Source organism: Poromitra crassiceps (genome assembly GCF_964638095.1).
Source record: "Poromitra crassiceps genome assembly, chromosome: 10".
Lineage (NCBI taxonomy): Eukaryota > Metazoa > Chordata > Actinopteri > Beryciformes > Melamphaidae > Poromitra > Poromitra crassiceps.
Window position 1 is genome coordinate 7,891,901 of NC_139631.1, and position 13,768 is coordinate 7,905,668.

The following is a 13,768-nucleotide window of genomic DNA, read 5'->3' on the forward strand; positions in this document are numbered from 1 at the left end:
CTAGGTGTTCTACATTTAGACATGAGACTTGACTTGAGACTTGACTTGAGACTGACTTGATGATATACAGTATACAGTATGTCTCCTTATGGAGCCGAGCCCTTCATATGTAGGAGTGGCTGAAACTTGGGAGTGTGAATGGAAGAGATGAGTGTAGACTGAGTGAGAAGGAAGGAATGGGTCCAGAGAGGACAGAGGATAGAGTTTGAGAGTGTGTGAGGAGACTCAGGAGAGAGAGAGGCTGAGAGTGTGTGAGGAGACTCAGGAGAGAGAGAGGCTGAGAGTGTGTGAGGAGAGAGAGAGAGGCTCAGTGTGTGAGGAGAGAGAGAGAGGCTCAGCGTGTGTGAGGAGAGAGAGAGAGGTTGAGAGTGTGTGAGGAGAGAGAGAGGCTCTGTGTGTGAGGTGAGAGAGAGAGAGGTTGAGAGTGTGTGAGGAGAGAGAGAGGCTCAGTGTGTGAGGAGAGAGAGAGAGAGGTTGAGAGTGTGTGAGGAGAGAGAGAGGTTGAGAGTGTGTGAGGAGAGAGAGAGGCTCTGTGTGTGAGGTGAGAGAGAGAGAGGTTGAGAGTGTGTGAGGAGAGAGAGAGGCTCTGTGTGTGAGGTGAGAGAGAGAGAGGTTGAGAGTGTGTGAGGAGAGAGAGAGGTTGAGAGTGTGTGAGGAGAGAGAGAGGCTCTGTGTGTGAGGTGAGAGAGAGAGAGGTTGAGAGTGTGTGAGGAGAGAGAGAGGCTCAGTGTGTGAGGAGAGAGAGAGGTTGAGAGTGTGTGAGGAGAGAGAGAGAGAGGTTGAGAGTGTGTGAGGAGAGAGAGAGGCTCTGTGTGTGAGGTGAGAGAGAGAGAGGTTGAGAGTGTGTGAGGAGAGAGAGAGGCTCAGTGTGTGAGGAGAGAGAGAGGTTGAGAGTGTGTGAGGAGAGAGAGAGGCTCTGTGTGTGAGGTGAGAGAGAGAGAGGTTGAGAGTGTGTGAGGTGAGAGAGAGAGGTTGAGAGTGTGAGGAGAGAGAGAGAGAGAGAGAGGTTGACCGGGATGAGAGGCTTCTCAACAGCTGTTTCCTGTTTTCGTCACACTTTTCCAGCCATCAGTGTGTGTGTGTGTGTGTGTGTGTGTGTGTGTGTGTGTGTGTGTGTGTGTGTGTGTGTGTGTGTGTGTGTGTGTGTGTGTGTGTGTGTGTGTGGTGGGGGAAGGGGGGGGGGTAGGTGTAATTTGGCTATTTGTTCTCTAATCTTTGGCCAGGTACTCCATACAGGGGAATTCCATTCAAGTTGATTTTTGAAGTCGTTTACGGAGGTTTTTCGGAGGTTTTTGAGCTAAAAATTTTGTTCTATATCAGCCGTTCTCAAAGACTCCTAAACTGACCTCAAAAGACCCCTACACTGACACAAATTAGACCATGGACCCCCATTTGATCAGATAGATTTTTTTCCCAGGGTCCCCCATCTGATAAGATTGGTGCTTTGAGATGTTTTATTACAGAAAGTGATTGAAACCCAATGACCAAAACAGTCCTACATTCTGCCAATGTGTTACATAGTATACTGTAGAGTGAAAATAAATGATTCCCCTTGTTGCTAGAGACTAGGGCTGCCCTCGACCAAAGATTATCCTGGTCGACCAGAAATCGCGACCAGAAATCGACCACAGCTCCGACCAATCGATTGGTCGAAACGGGGTATAAAAAAAATAAAATAAAAAAAATGCAGTGTACTTTTTTTTCTTATTTTGTGCAGTGTACTGACTACTACTAGTTCTGGGAATCACCAGATGCCCACGATACGATACAAAAACGATACTTGAGTCACGATACGATAGTATTGCGATATTGCGATATATTGAATTTTGCGATATTTCGATATATTGCGATTTCTTACTTTTTCAACTGCAAATGATGTCCCCAAAGGAAAACTTTGTCAACATCTGGTTTATACAAGAACAATTTTCCAGTCTGTACATCTGACTTCAACCATTTTATTGCAGCAACATTGTCAAGTAGACAGACCAACAACTTTCATAAAGTCATGTCATAGTTGCATGCACCTGACAAACTGAACTGTTTGTTACAGTCTACTTACAGTGGGATAAGGCATCGCCCGTTAAGGTGCACTTAACGGGGTATTTAACAAATTTAACACGAGAGGGAGGGGGTTGTGGGCACATTTACCACTGGTACAGGGTTGTGGCACGAGGCGAAGCCGAGTGCTATAAACCCTGTACCAGTGGTAAATGTGCCCACAACCCCCGACCTCGAGTGTTAAATTTGTTTTCTACAACAGCTACCAAATAATATAAAAAATACACAATTGTAACATCCAATTCATTTATTTATAATCATTACTGGTTTCAGAATACATTTATCCTTCCGCCACAGAATATAGTTCCATACACAAGATCAATGATTGCACTAAACATTTAGTTGCCTTTGAGCCAAAAAACAACTAACCTATTCCTTAACGGGATTCACAGTTATTGATACATTGCCTGTAAAAGTACAGTTATTTAAACAGTTATCTAAAGCAGCCCGTTTTGGTGGTGGTGTGTTGATATCTGGTGACGGCAGAGGGCGTTTGTTTGTTTGACAGTCCCAGGTTCGGGGTCCGGGCGCTAGTCCGACCTCCCGCTAGTCCGACCTCCCGCTAGTCCGAACTCGTGACAACTCAAGCTCAGCCAGTTCTCTCTCCCCAATTTCACCATGTCGTTCTTTGTTCACTTCACCTTCATCTTCATCTAACCACTGCTCAAAACTCAATCCACCCAGTAAATCAAACGTTACTACGAAATCGGACATTTCCTTGTGTTAGAGATCGGCCATTTCCTTGTTGAAGATTTGCAGACTGACAGTGGGTGGAGTCAGCACAGGGAACGGAGTCAGCATCAGGGAGCGGAGTGATACTGCGGTTGGAGCCGAACTGTAGATTGTTGGCGTATTTACCACTGTTGCTAGCCAATCAGAATCCAGTATTCACTCATGCCGTTGTAGAACACCCGATAAGGGCTGACTGGGGCCTCATCGCTCCCTCATTTTTCCTCATCACCCGATAAGGCATCACCCTGCAAAAGATGGGATAAGGCAACACAAAATTATTAACAACAGCGATTGCTCGACCAACGTGAATCTCGTCGACCAAGAGCACGTCGACCAAACAATCGACCAATCGACCTGGAGGGGGCAGCCCTACTAGAGACCCCCTTGAAAAGCCCTTAAGGACCCCAGGAGGTCCTCGGACCTCACCTTGAGAACCCCCCTGCTATACAATATCATTGAATTACACCGCTTGAACTGGATGAAAGTAAAGGCATTTTCCTGCACCTAGTCTGAACATTTACAGCCGTGATGATAAAACTCGACCCCGTGTTTAACAACCTGAAAGTACATTTCTGGTTGGATTCCAGCAGAACTGGCTGCGTTCCCACTGGTTTCCTCTGCTCTCTCATCCTGCTGATTGCTGGGTGTGTGCCTGGCTTGTGCTGCAGCTCTCCTGATAAATGAATAACTAGGATTGCAGCACTTAGAGATGAGATTAGAACGTGACTCACATGAACACAGAGGCTCATGCCTGGCTCTCATGTCACCATGTTGAGGCAGGCAGACAGTTAGATTTTGACCATTTAAGCTTGACTTAACTGCACACTGAGTGAACAGCAGGGATGCACCAATATGAACATTATATTAACGTTGCTTTTATGGCCCATTATCGATTATACAGATCTGTCGACGTGATCTGAATCAAAATCATTTTCTATCATAATAAAATGTTGTACATACTGAAAAACACATGTAAACACTGTGAATTTTAAAAAGTCATGTATTTACTGTATTTCTTCGCGCTTCGAAAATTTCAATACCGTCAACAAGCCCTAGCTGTTGATAGACACTACCGGTTTGCGGGAATCAACCATGAGACTTTTCCAGTACAGGACGATCCCGCTGCCCGTGCGCCCGGCCTGACCGACGTCACGCCCCCCCCCCCCCCCCGACAGGATCTGGCTGCTTCCTCAGCCCTCTGCACCCGCCATGTTTATCTGAGGCCCTGTGCCTTCACCCCGCTCCGCTCAGCTCAGCTAAGCTCAGCTCAGCTCAGCTCAGCCAGGATGGGAGATAAGGATCCCACACTGCTGCATTGCTGACATGTTGAGTCATCACATGCTGGGGGGCTTTAGGGGGCAACTCAACGCACAGACTCAACACAGAGACTTGACATTTTCACTTCAGATGTTTGGCTGACTGTTAGGGGCCAACTCATTTCCCCGGGTGGGCTACCGGTCTACTACCCGGACGCCCTTAACTGACGTATTCTGTAGTATCAATTATCAAATACTTTCTACCTCACTGCTCAACTCTTACTCACTTTCCTATAACACTTCTAAATCTGGTGTGATTATTCTAAATCTGGTGGGATTATTCCAAATCTGGTGGGATTATTCTAAATCTGGTGTGATTATTCTAAATCTGGTGGGATTATTCCAAATCTGGTGGGATTATTCTAAATCTGGTGTCATTATTCTAAATCTGGTGTCATTATTCTAAATCTGGCGCGATTATTCTAAATCTGGTGTGATTATTCTAAATCTGGTGTGATTATTCTAAATCTGGTGTCATTATTCTAAATCTGGTGTGATTATTCTAAATCTGGTGTCATTATTCTAAATCTGGTGTCATTATTCTAAATCTGGTGTCATTATTCTAAATCTGGTGTGATTATTCTAAATCTGGTGTCATTATTCTAAATCTGGCGCGATTATTCTAGATCTGGCGCGATTATTCTAAATCTGGTGTCATTATTCTAAATCTGGTGTGATTATTCTAAATCTGGTGTCATTATTCTAAATTTGGTGTGATTATTCTAAATCTGGTGTCATTATTCTAAATCTGGTGTCATTATTCTAAATCTGGTGTCATTATTCTAAATCTGGTGTCATTATTCTAAATCTGGTGTCATTATTCTAAATCTGGTGTGATTTATAAATCTGGTGTGATTATTCACAGGTGGGTCACACCTGACAGGGTCACAGGAATATTTTATTTTATGTCCTTTCTGGGAAATATGGCTTTGACTTTTGGTCTCCTTACGATTTGGTGCTGAAATGAGATCTCAGGGTCAGTGATGACGTATTCCATCACTGACTGAAACCTGGTAGAGAGGCAGGACACAGAGTTTGATGTGACTGAAACCTGGTAGAGAGGCAGGACACAGAGTTTGATGTGACTGAAACCTGGTAGAGAGGCAGGACACAGAGTTTGATTTGACTGAAACCTGGTAGAGAGGCAGGACACAGAGTTTGATGTGACTGAAACCTGGTAGAGAGGCAGGACACAGAGTTTGATGTGACTGAAACCTGGTAGAGAGGCAGGACACAGAGTTTGATTTGACTGAAACCTGGTAGAGAGGCAGGACACAGAGTTTGATGTGACTGAAACCTGGTAGAGAGGCAGGACACAGAGTTTGATTTGACTGAAACCTGGTAGAGAGGCAGGACACAGAGTTTGATTTGACTGAAACCTGGTAGAGAGACAGGACACAGAGTTTGATTTGACTGAAACCTGGTAGAGAGGCAGGACACAGAGTTTGATGTGACTGAAACCTGGTAGAGAGACAGGACACAGAGTTTGATGTGACTGAAACCTGGTAGAGAGGCAGGACACAGAGTTTGATGTGACTGAAACCTGGTAGAGAGACAGGACACAGAGTTTGATGTGACTGAAACCTGGTAAAGAGGCAGGACACAGAGTTTGATTTGACTGAAACCTGGTAGAGAGACAGGACACAGAGTTTGATGTGACTGAAACCTGGTAGAGAGACAGGACACAGAGTTTGATTTGACTGAAACCTGGTAGAGAGACAGGACACAGAGTTTGATGTGACTGAAACCTGGTAAAGAGGCAGGACACAGAGTTTGATTTGACTGAAACCTGGTAGAGAGACAGGACACAGAGTTTGATTTGACTGAAACCTGGTAGAGAGACAGGACACAGAGTTTGATGTGACTGAAACCTGGTAGAGAGACAGGACACAGAGTTTGATTTGACTGAAACCTGGTAGAGAGACAGGACACAGAGTTTGATTTGACTGAAACCTGGTAGAGAGACAGGACACAGAGTTTGATGTGACTGAAACCTGGTAAAGAGGCAGGACACAGAGTTTGATGTGACTGAAACCTGGTAGAGAGACAGGACACAGAGTTTGATGTGACTGAAACCTGGTAGAGAGACAGGACACAGAGTTTGATTTGACTGAAACCTGGTAGAGAGGCAGGACACAGAGTTTGATGTGACTGAAACCTGGTAGAGAGGCAGGACACAGAGTTTGATGTGACTGAAACCTGGTAGAGAGGCAGGACACAGAGTTTGATGTGACTGAAACCTGGTAGAGAGGCAGGACACAGAGTTTGATGTGACTGAAACCTGGTAGAGAGGCAGGACACAGAGTTTGATTTGACTGAAACCTGGTAGAGAGGCAGGACACAGAGTTTGATGTGACCGTTGGAAAGTCTGGATTAGGGACTGGAGTTGACATTGGCTAATCCTGGCACTCGAATGCTGCGTAGGGCTTGTTCTGCCCCCAAAACCAGTGGATGGATCCCACTCGATTTGGGGCAGAACAAGCCCCAAATCGAGCCCGCACTGTAAAATAATTTGTATCTGAAACCTACCGGTCGCGTTTCACTAACAGTCCATGTACCGTACATAGTTTAACACAATATAATGTACATGTAAATACAGCGCTGGGGAGTGTGTAGTCACTGCGCGAGCCTCCAGGGCAGAGGCTCCCTCCGGGAGCAGTAGCAGGACTTATTGTCATGGCAACTCTTATTGAAATACAAATCGCATGTAGGTCGCATGCCCCAGGATCAGATTTTTTTTATTGTATTTTTTTTATCGTCTTTTTGGTTTTTCTGCCATTTTCTCCCCAATTGTATTGCCGGGTCGTTGCTCCACCCCCTCTGCCCATCTGGGGAGAGTCGTAGACTAGCACATGCTTCCTCCGATACACGTGCAGTCGCCAGCCGTTTCTTCGGCAGGACGTAACGCATGGGAGGATCACACTATTCCCCCTACTTCTCAAACAGGCGCCCCGACCGACCAGAGGAGGCGCTAGTGCAGCGACTAGGCCACATACCCCACCCCCAAGGCACGGCCAATTGTGTCTGTAGGAACGTCTGACCAAGCCGGAGGCACCGCTGCCGGGAATTGAACCCGGGTCTCCTCGGTGGCAGGCGAGTGCTTTTACCTCGACACTACCCAGACGCCCCAGGAATGCAAGAGAGTGTTTTTAAATCCCTTTCTATACATTTGATGGCTTAGAAATCTATGCCTATACCAAAACCAAGTATGGTACTGAAAGATATGACATTGTGGTTTTTTTTTTAACACTATCCAGACGCCCAGGATCTGATTTGATAGCCTACCACATGTGACATTATCCATGTGGTCCAGATGGGAAATAAATAAATGCGACTCGGTGCTGTTCACACTGACTAGAACAGCTCAGATCTCAGTCACTTGTGAGCAGTGTTGGGGATAACTCATTACAAAAGTAACATATTACATGTAATATATTACTTTTAGCAGTAACTCGGTAATATAACTTATTACTTATAGGATTTCAGTAATATTATACCAGTTACTTTGTCAAGTAACTCAAGTTACAAATTGAGTTACATTTGATTAAATCAAAGCACACATTTAAAAAGATACAATCATTTCCTAATCAAACTGTGTGTTTTATGCAAATAACCACTATAGATGACAATAACAAAGGAAAAGAATATCATTTAGAATTTTGGATTGTTTACACTGACTTCAAGGCGGTTGAAATTATTTTTCGGGATGGTTCCGGGGCGGCAATGTCATTCTGCTGCTGCTGTTGTTTTGGTAAAAGTAATGCAAAAGTAGTGTAATAAGTAACGAGTTACTCTACACAGAAAGTAATATTGTAAAGTAACTTATTACCTTCAAATGAAAGTAACTAGTAATATGTAGTATATTACATTTTGAAAGTAACTTGCCCAACACTGCTTGTGAGGGGGCACATCTTTCAGCCGCAGTGTGAACGGAGCCAAACAGTTAAGTCTTCTGATGCCTCTATAAAGGGATCGCTGTTCAATGCTGCCTCCTGGCCAGATGAGTTGGCACAAAGAGGAAAACACTAGACAGACAGACAGAAAGAAAGAAAGAAAGCAGAGGAGGAGGACTCACTCTGCAGGTGAGATTAAACACAGAGACGACAGAGGGTTTATAAAAACGTCTGGCCCTGAAAGCTCTGATCTCCCCTCCTCACGGGTGTGTGTGTGTGTGTGCCTGTGTGTGTGTGTGTGTGTGTGCCTGTGTGTGTGTGTGTGTGTGTGGGGAGGGGGGGGGTTTCCATGGAGACTGAACAAAGCCATCTGGATCCAGGAATGTGGCTGCCTGGGGAACACTGCTGCTGCTGCACACTGCAGGGCCAATAGCATGGGAGGCTAGATAAGACGTGTGTGTGTGTGTGTGTGTGTGTGTGTGTGTGTGTGTGTGTGTGTGTGTGGTGTGTGTGTGTGTGTGTGTGGTGTGTGTGTGTGTGTGTGTGGTGTGTGTGTGTTTCTATACTTGTTTACCTACTTACAAGCCAGTCTTTTGACACACATGTAGCATTTTGCTGTATCATCGTCTTGCCGTCTGGTAATAAGCAAACCAAACCAGGTCACCACCAGGAAATGTTGAGAAGAAGAATGGAGAAGTTGCACCAAATGTATAGATGTTATGTCTGAAATGGAAAATGAGTGTATTGTCTAATTTGATTGATGATGACACATAGGGCTGCAGAAAAAAAACGCTTATTGTGAGGGACATCCTGTCTATGCAACACAACACAGTGCAATTGCAATATTGAGCAAGATGGCCGTTCACGTGTAAACAAAGAGACATGTTCCTCCTCCTGTTGCTCTGTTTCTATGACATTATAACCGCCAGTCACATAGGAACAAATAGATCAATGAAGTCCTGTTTTTACACCGACTGCTGCCTTTCCCACCCACTTCCCACTTCCCACTTCCCAGGATGTACAGATACGTAGCGTCTTCCACTGGCATTCCTGCAACACAAACTGTGTTTTCACAGAAGCTGCTTGACCATTGTGGCCGTTTCCCTGACAGGTCAAGAGTCTGTCTTTATGTCCTTTCATTAAACCTGGCCCAGAGGATCGAGAGAGCATCCTGTAGGGTTGGAGATCGTTAGGATTTGACAGATTCCGCTTCCATTTTATTATCGATTAGATTCTCTACCGATTCCTTAATTGATACACTTTCTTTAATTGATTCCCACTGTTGACATTTTCAGTGGTAAAAGATATCCAGTACAGACCGCTTTAGTGTTTTATGACTCCAGAAAGAGATTGCTGCTGTGTGAAGAGCTACCTTTGTCGGTTCTCTCATCTTATCCGTCTTAATGACCGATAAGATGAATCATTAGAGAGCAGTTAGTCTTATCGATTCCGGTGAATTAAGCAATTTGGAACTGGGACTAAATTGGAACTGGTGACCTACCATCCTCTAACCTAACCTACCGTCCTGTAACCTACCATCCTGTAACCAACATGTCACCAGTTCAATCCCCACAGCAGCCAATGTGTGACCATCGACACGCACATATCTTGGTGAAGTGTCCTCGAGCAAGACACTGAACCCCTACTGCACCTACAGTACCTGCTATCTCATTGGACTCTGGAGTCTTGGCTAACCTAAAGCCACAGGATTACCTAAGGCACAGGATTACCTAAGCCACAGGATTACTGAATCCATTGCTTTTGGACAACTTTGCAGATTTATTTTAAAATCTTATTCTCTCAGCATAATTTGCACTGATGATTTGGGTCAAAACACTGGACAAATTGATCATGGTTATCCATAAGCCAGAAGTACGGCGAACAAATTTGATATTTTGCCAAGTCTTGATTCTTGAATTGATAACTTTGGGACTTGTGTAAAAAGAAAACGTATGGGAAGAGAATCATATTGTTGTTTAGTCCTGTTAAACATATAAATACACTTTTTATGTTGCTTCTATATTGTTGTAACACCCACAGCCATTTCACATATTATGATTGAGAGTGAAGCAACTTCATTGACAGTCTTATTGCCTCATCATAATTATCATGAACCAAAAATCTGCACGTCAACAAATGCGTCGTGTGGAAATGGTACCGCGTTTCCAAATGTGTCGGGCGCATGAGAGAGTACACCCAGCATGATAGCATACCAAGTAATCAAACCACTACTGTCTGTACCTTCTTGTCCTTACAGAGAGGAGGTCCAGGAGAACTGTGTTCGCTGGAGGAAGAGGTTTAACTTTGTGTGTAAGATGAGCGCCAACCCCCACACCGGAGTGCTAGACCCGTCTGTCTGCAGGGTGTCTGTCAGGAAGGTAGGCCAGCTTCAGACAGCTCTTCTATAGTTTGCTCCATCAAAGTAAATGACTCCTTACGAATGACTAAGCACTAATCTAAAGGCCTAATTTACACGGCATAAAACCTGCATAAAACGTTTTTGCGTTAGTGCTCAATGGTTAGTGCCTTCCTTTTACACGTCAACGGTGTTCTTGGGGTCTGAAAACAGGTTCCAGAGTGGAGTGGAATTCTTTGATAACGCTCACCTTTGCGTCCCCGTGTGAAGTGGCGAAACCCAATTCATTGTGAAAACTGTGACGACACGGCTCCACTTCATGCATGGAGGACAACCGTCTGTGCATTCACTAGCCCAGTGATACTCAACTTGTGGGCCCCAAGTTGAGTGACCCGCGATGGAATTGCAATATATATATATTTTTTTTTTCCGACAGTGCACCTGAACGCAACATGCAAGATACCCGCTGAATAAGTGTCCAAATTTTCATGTCATTCTGGCCAATACTCCACTTCTGTTATAGCATTTCAGTCTGGAATATGGAATATCTTTCAAGAATCTATGATTTAGCTGCTAAATTGTCAAATACCGCCGTCTGCTCGCTACCCAGGCACTTATGTATGTACTTAACCTAACTAACTTAACCTAACTAACTATCCGGTGTGCACAACACTGTTAGCCTAAACTCCGGCTGACACCCCAAAAACCTACAATCCGCTACAGAAAAATGTATATTGTTTGTTTATTAACTGGCCCCTGGCCTTCTATCATTTCATGAAAGTGGCCCCCGGGCAAAGCAAGTTGAGTATCCCTGCACTAGCCTATCAATATAATGGCACAAAGTGAATCGCATTGACATACAACAAACTATCATGACATCAGACTCTGATTAGGTTATCACACAACGTTGTGTATCAACGCCCAACCAAAGTCCAGTTTGCCGTTTTATGCCTAAAAGTAGATGAGTAGAAATCGGATTGAATTAGCTTGGCTGCTGTGTGCTGAACACTACTGTGTGCTGAACACTACTGTGTGCTGAACACTACTGTGTGCTGAACACTACTGTGTGCTGAACACTACTGTGTGCTGAACACTACTGTGTGTGCTGAACACTACTGTGTGCTGAACACTACTGTGTGCTGAACACTACTGTGTGCTGAACACTACTGTGTGCTGAACACTACTGTGTGCTGAACACAACTGTGTGTGCTGAACACTAGCTGGGTTTCCATCCAAATGTATCACAACTTTTAATCAAATGTTTTGAAAGTCGGCAAAAGAAAATGCGAAATAATGCGCGTTTCCATCCACTGCTATTTTGCGAATTATAGAGCTGTCAATCACCTCATGTTTGAGGCTGTCTGAGCTGCCGATCAGCTGCTAGACCCGATATACAGCTCTGTTAATAAACACATCTAACGTTATTCATTTAAAGTTTCTTGATGATCTACAAGTAGACAAAGGTATCATAACGCCATTTCTGGATTACCAGGTACGACTCGGCAAGCATAACGTTATAATCCCTTCATGCTACACCCTTCCACCAAGTTTCTTGAAAATCGGCCCAGTAGTTTTCTCCCTAATCCTGCTGACAAAGTGGATGGAAACCCGACTACTGTGTGCTGAACACTGTGTGCTGAACACTGTGTACTGAACACTGTGTGCTGAACACTGTGTACTGAACACTGTGTGCTGAACACTGTGTACTGAACACTGTGTGCTGAACACTGTGTACTGAACACTGTGTGCTGAACACTGTGTACTGAACACTGTGTACTGAACACTGTGCATCTGTGTCTGTGAACATCACATCCATCTGTTCCTTGCATGCATCTGCTTGTCTGTATTGCTGCTGATAGCATTAGTCCGTCTCAACAGACGCCTCTGTAATATCATAAACGGTGGCTCAGTGATCCGCTCTGGATTCACCTCTCTTCCTGTTTCCTGTTTCCCCTGCAGGAACTCAAAGGAGGAAAAGCATATTTGAAGGTAAGCTCCTCCCCCCACACATTCATAAACACATAGAAGCGGTTAGGGATGTGCTCATGTCACTCAGGCCCTGTAAACATGAATGACATATATACAGATCCTTTCCAAAAAATTAGAACATCATGGAAAAGTTTTTTTTTTCCATAATTCCTTTCAAAAAGTGAAACTTTCATAGATTATAGATTCATTACACACAAAGTAAAATATTTCTAGCCTTTATTTGTTTCATTTTTCATCATTTTGGCCTACAGCTCCAGAAAACCCCCAAAAACGGTATTTCAAGAAATTAGAATAGTGTGAAGAAAATCAGCAGTTACTCCCTCTGAATCCCCGCCAAATGTTTTAATCGTCTTTGCTTGACAATCCGCTGAAGCCCACGGTCATCCATGGTATTTCCATGATATTCTAATTTTTTGGAAAGGATCTGTATATATATATCTACTGTAAATCTACTGTAAATATTAGCAATCCTCCTCAGAGCACTTTGACGAGTATGTGTGACCACTCCGGCACGTGCGTAAATCACAAGCCCGTCCGCCTTGCGTTCGTTCACATTTGCCGGGAATCGGCAAAACATCCCACCAACACCTCTCTTCCCTGAACCCCGAGAGTCTGTGATGGATTGCTCATGCCTGGAGAGTCTGTGATGGATTGCTCATGCCTGGCGAGTGAACTTACAGAAGGCTGGTCGCCGCCCCCCCCCCCCCCTCCCTCCTCTCCATGGATGAAGTTCTGTTGATGCGTTGAGGTCGTTGCCCTACAGGAGCCGTTCCTTCCTGTTTTTGCCCATTCTCCATTTAGATTTCCTTCAGCTAAATATATCTCCACTTCCCTGCTTACAAGTTGGGTTTCCTTAATAAGTGCACACCTCCGAAAGCAGTAGCTGCTGCAGGAGAGGAAACGTGGAGAACAAAGACTGGGAGCAGTTGACCTTCTTGGGGGACGGAGCTGCACAGTTAATAAAGACAATGTGAAAATAGTTGTAGCGACGGCGGCGTCTGGGTCGTGTAGAGAGGGACAAGCACTCGCCTACAGAGACAATTGGCTGTGTCTGCGGGTGGGAAGCTGGTGGGGGGTATCTGTCCTGGTCGCTACACTCGCGCCTCCTCTGGTTGGTCGGGGCACCACCTGTTCGGGAGGGGTGGGGAGGGGAACTGGGGGGAATAGCGTGCTCCTCCCATGTGCTATGTCCTGCCGCGGTGAAACTCCTCACTGTCGTGTGAAAAGAAGTGGCTGCACATGTATCGGAGGAAGAATGCGCTAGTCTACGGCTCTCCCCCAGAGATTGGCAGAGGGGGCGGAGCTACATCTCCTTGAAAGCTGTAGCAGTGAAAATGCAACGCATTATTTGGCCTCCATATTTTCGATGGGGTCAGTGGGCCCTGAGTTGGAAAAGGTAGTTGGGAACCGCTGCTTTTAGCCTT

The 13,768-nt window shown here is 44.9% G+C and overlaps 1 protein-coding gene across 1 annotated transcript in view; it reads left to right on the forward strand.

Annotated features, from left to right (window-relative positions):
• Window positions 1-13,768, forward strand: part of LOC310783150 (early estrogen-induced gene 1 protein-like) — a 42,151-nt gene that overhangs the window by 14,516 nt on the left and 13,867 nt on the right. Inside the window, exons 3-4 of the mRNA XM_083643944.1 lie at window positions 10,257-10,377; window positions 12,315-12,344. Coding sequence (XP_083500070.1) covers window positions 10,257-10,377; window positions 12,315-12,344 — 151 coding nt within the window. The remainder of the gene's footprint in view (window positions 1-10,256; window positions 10,378-12,314; window positions 12,345-13,768) is intronic.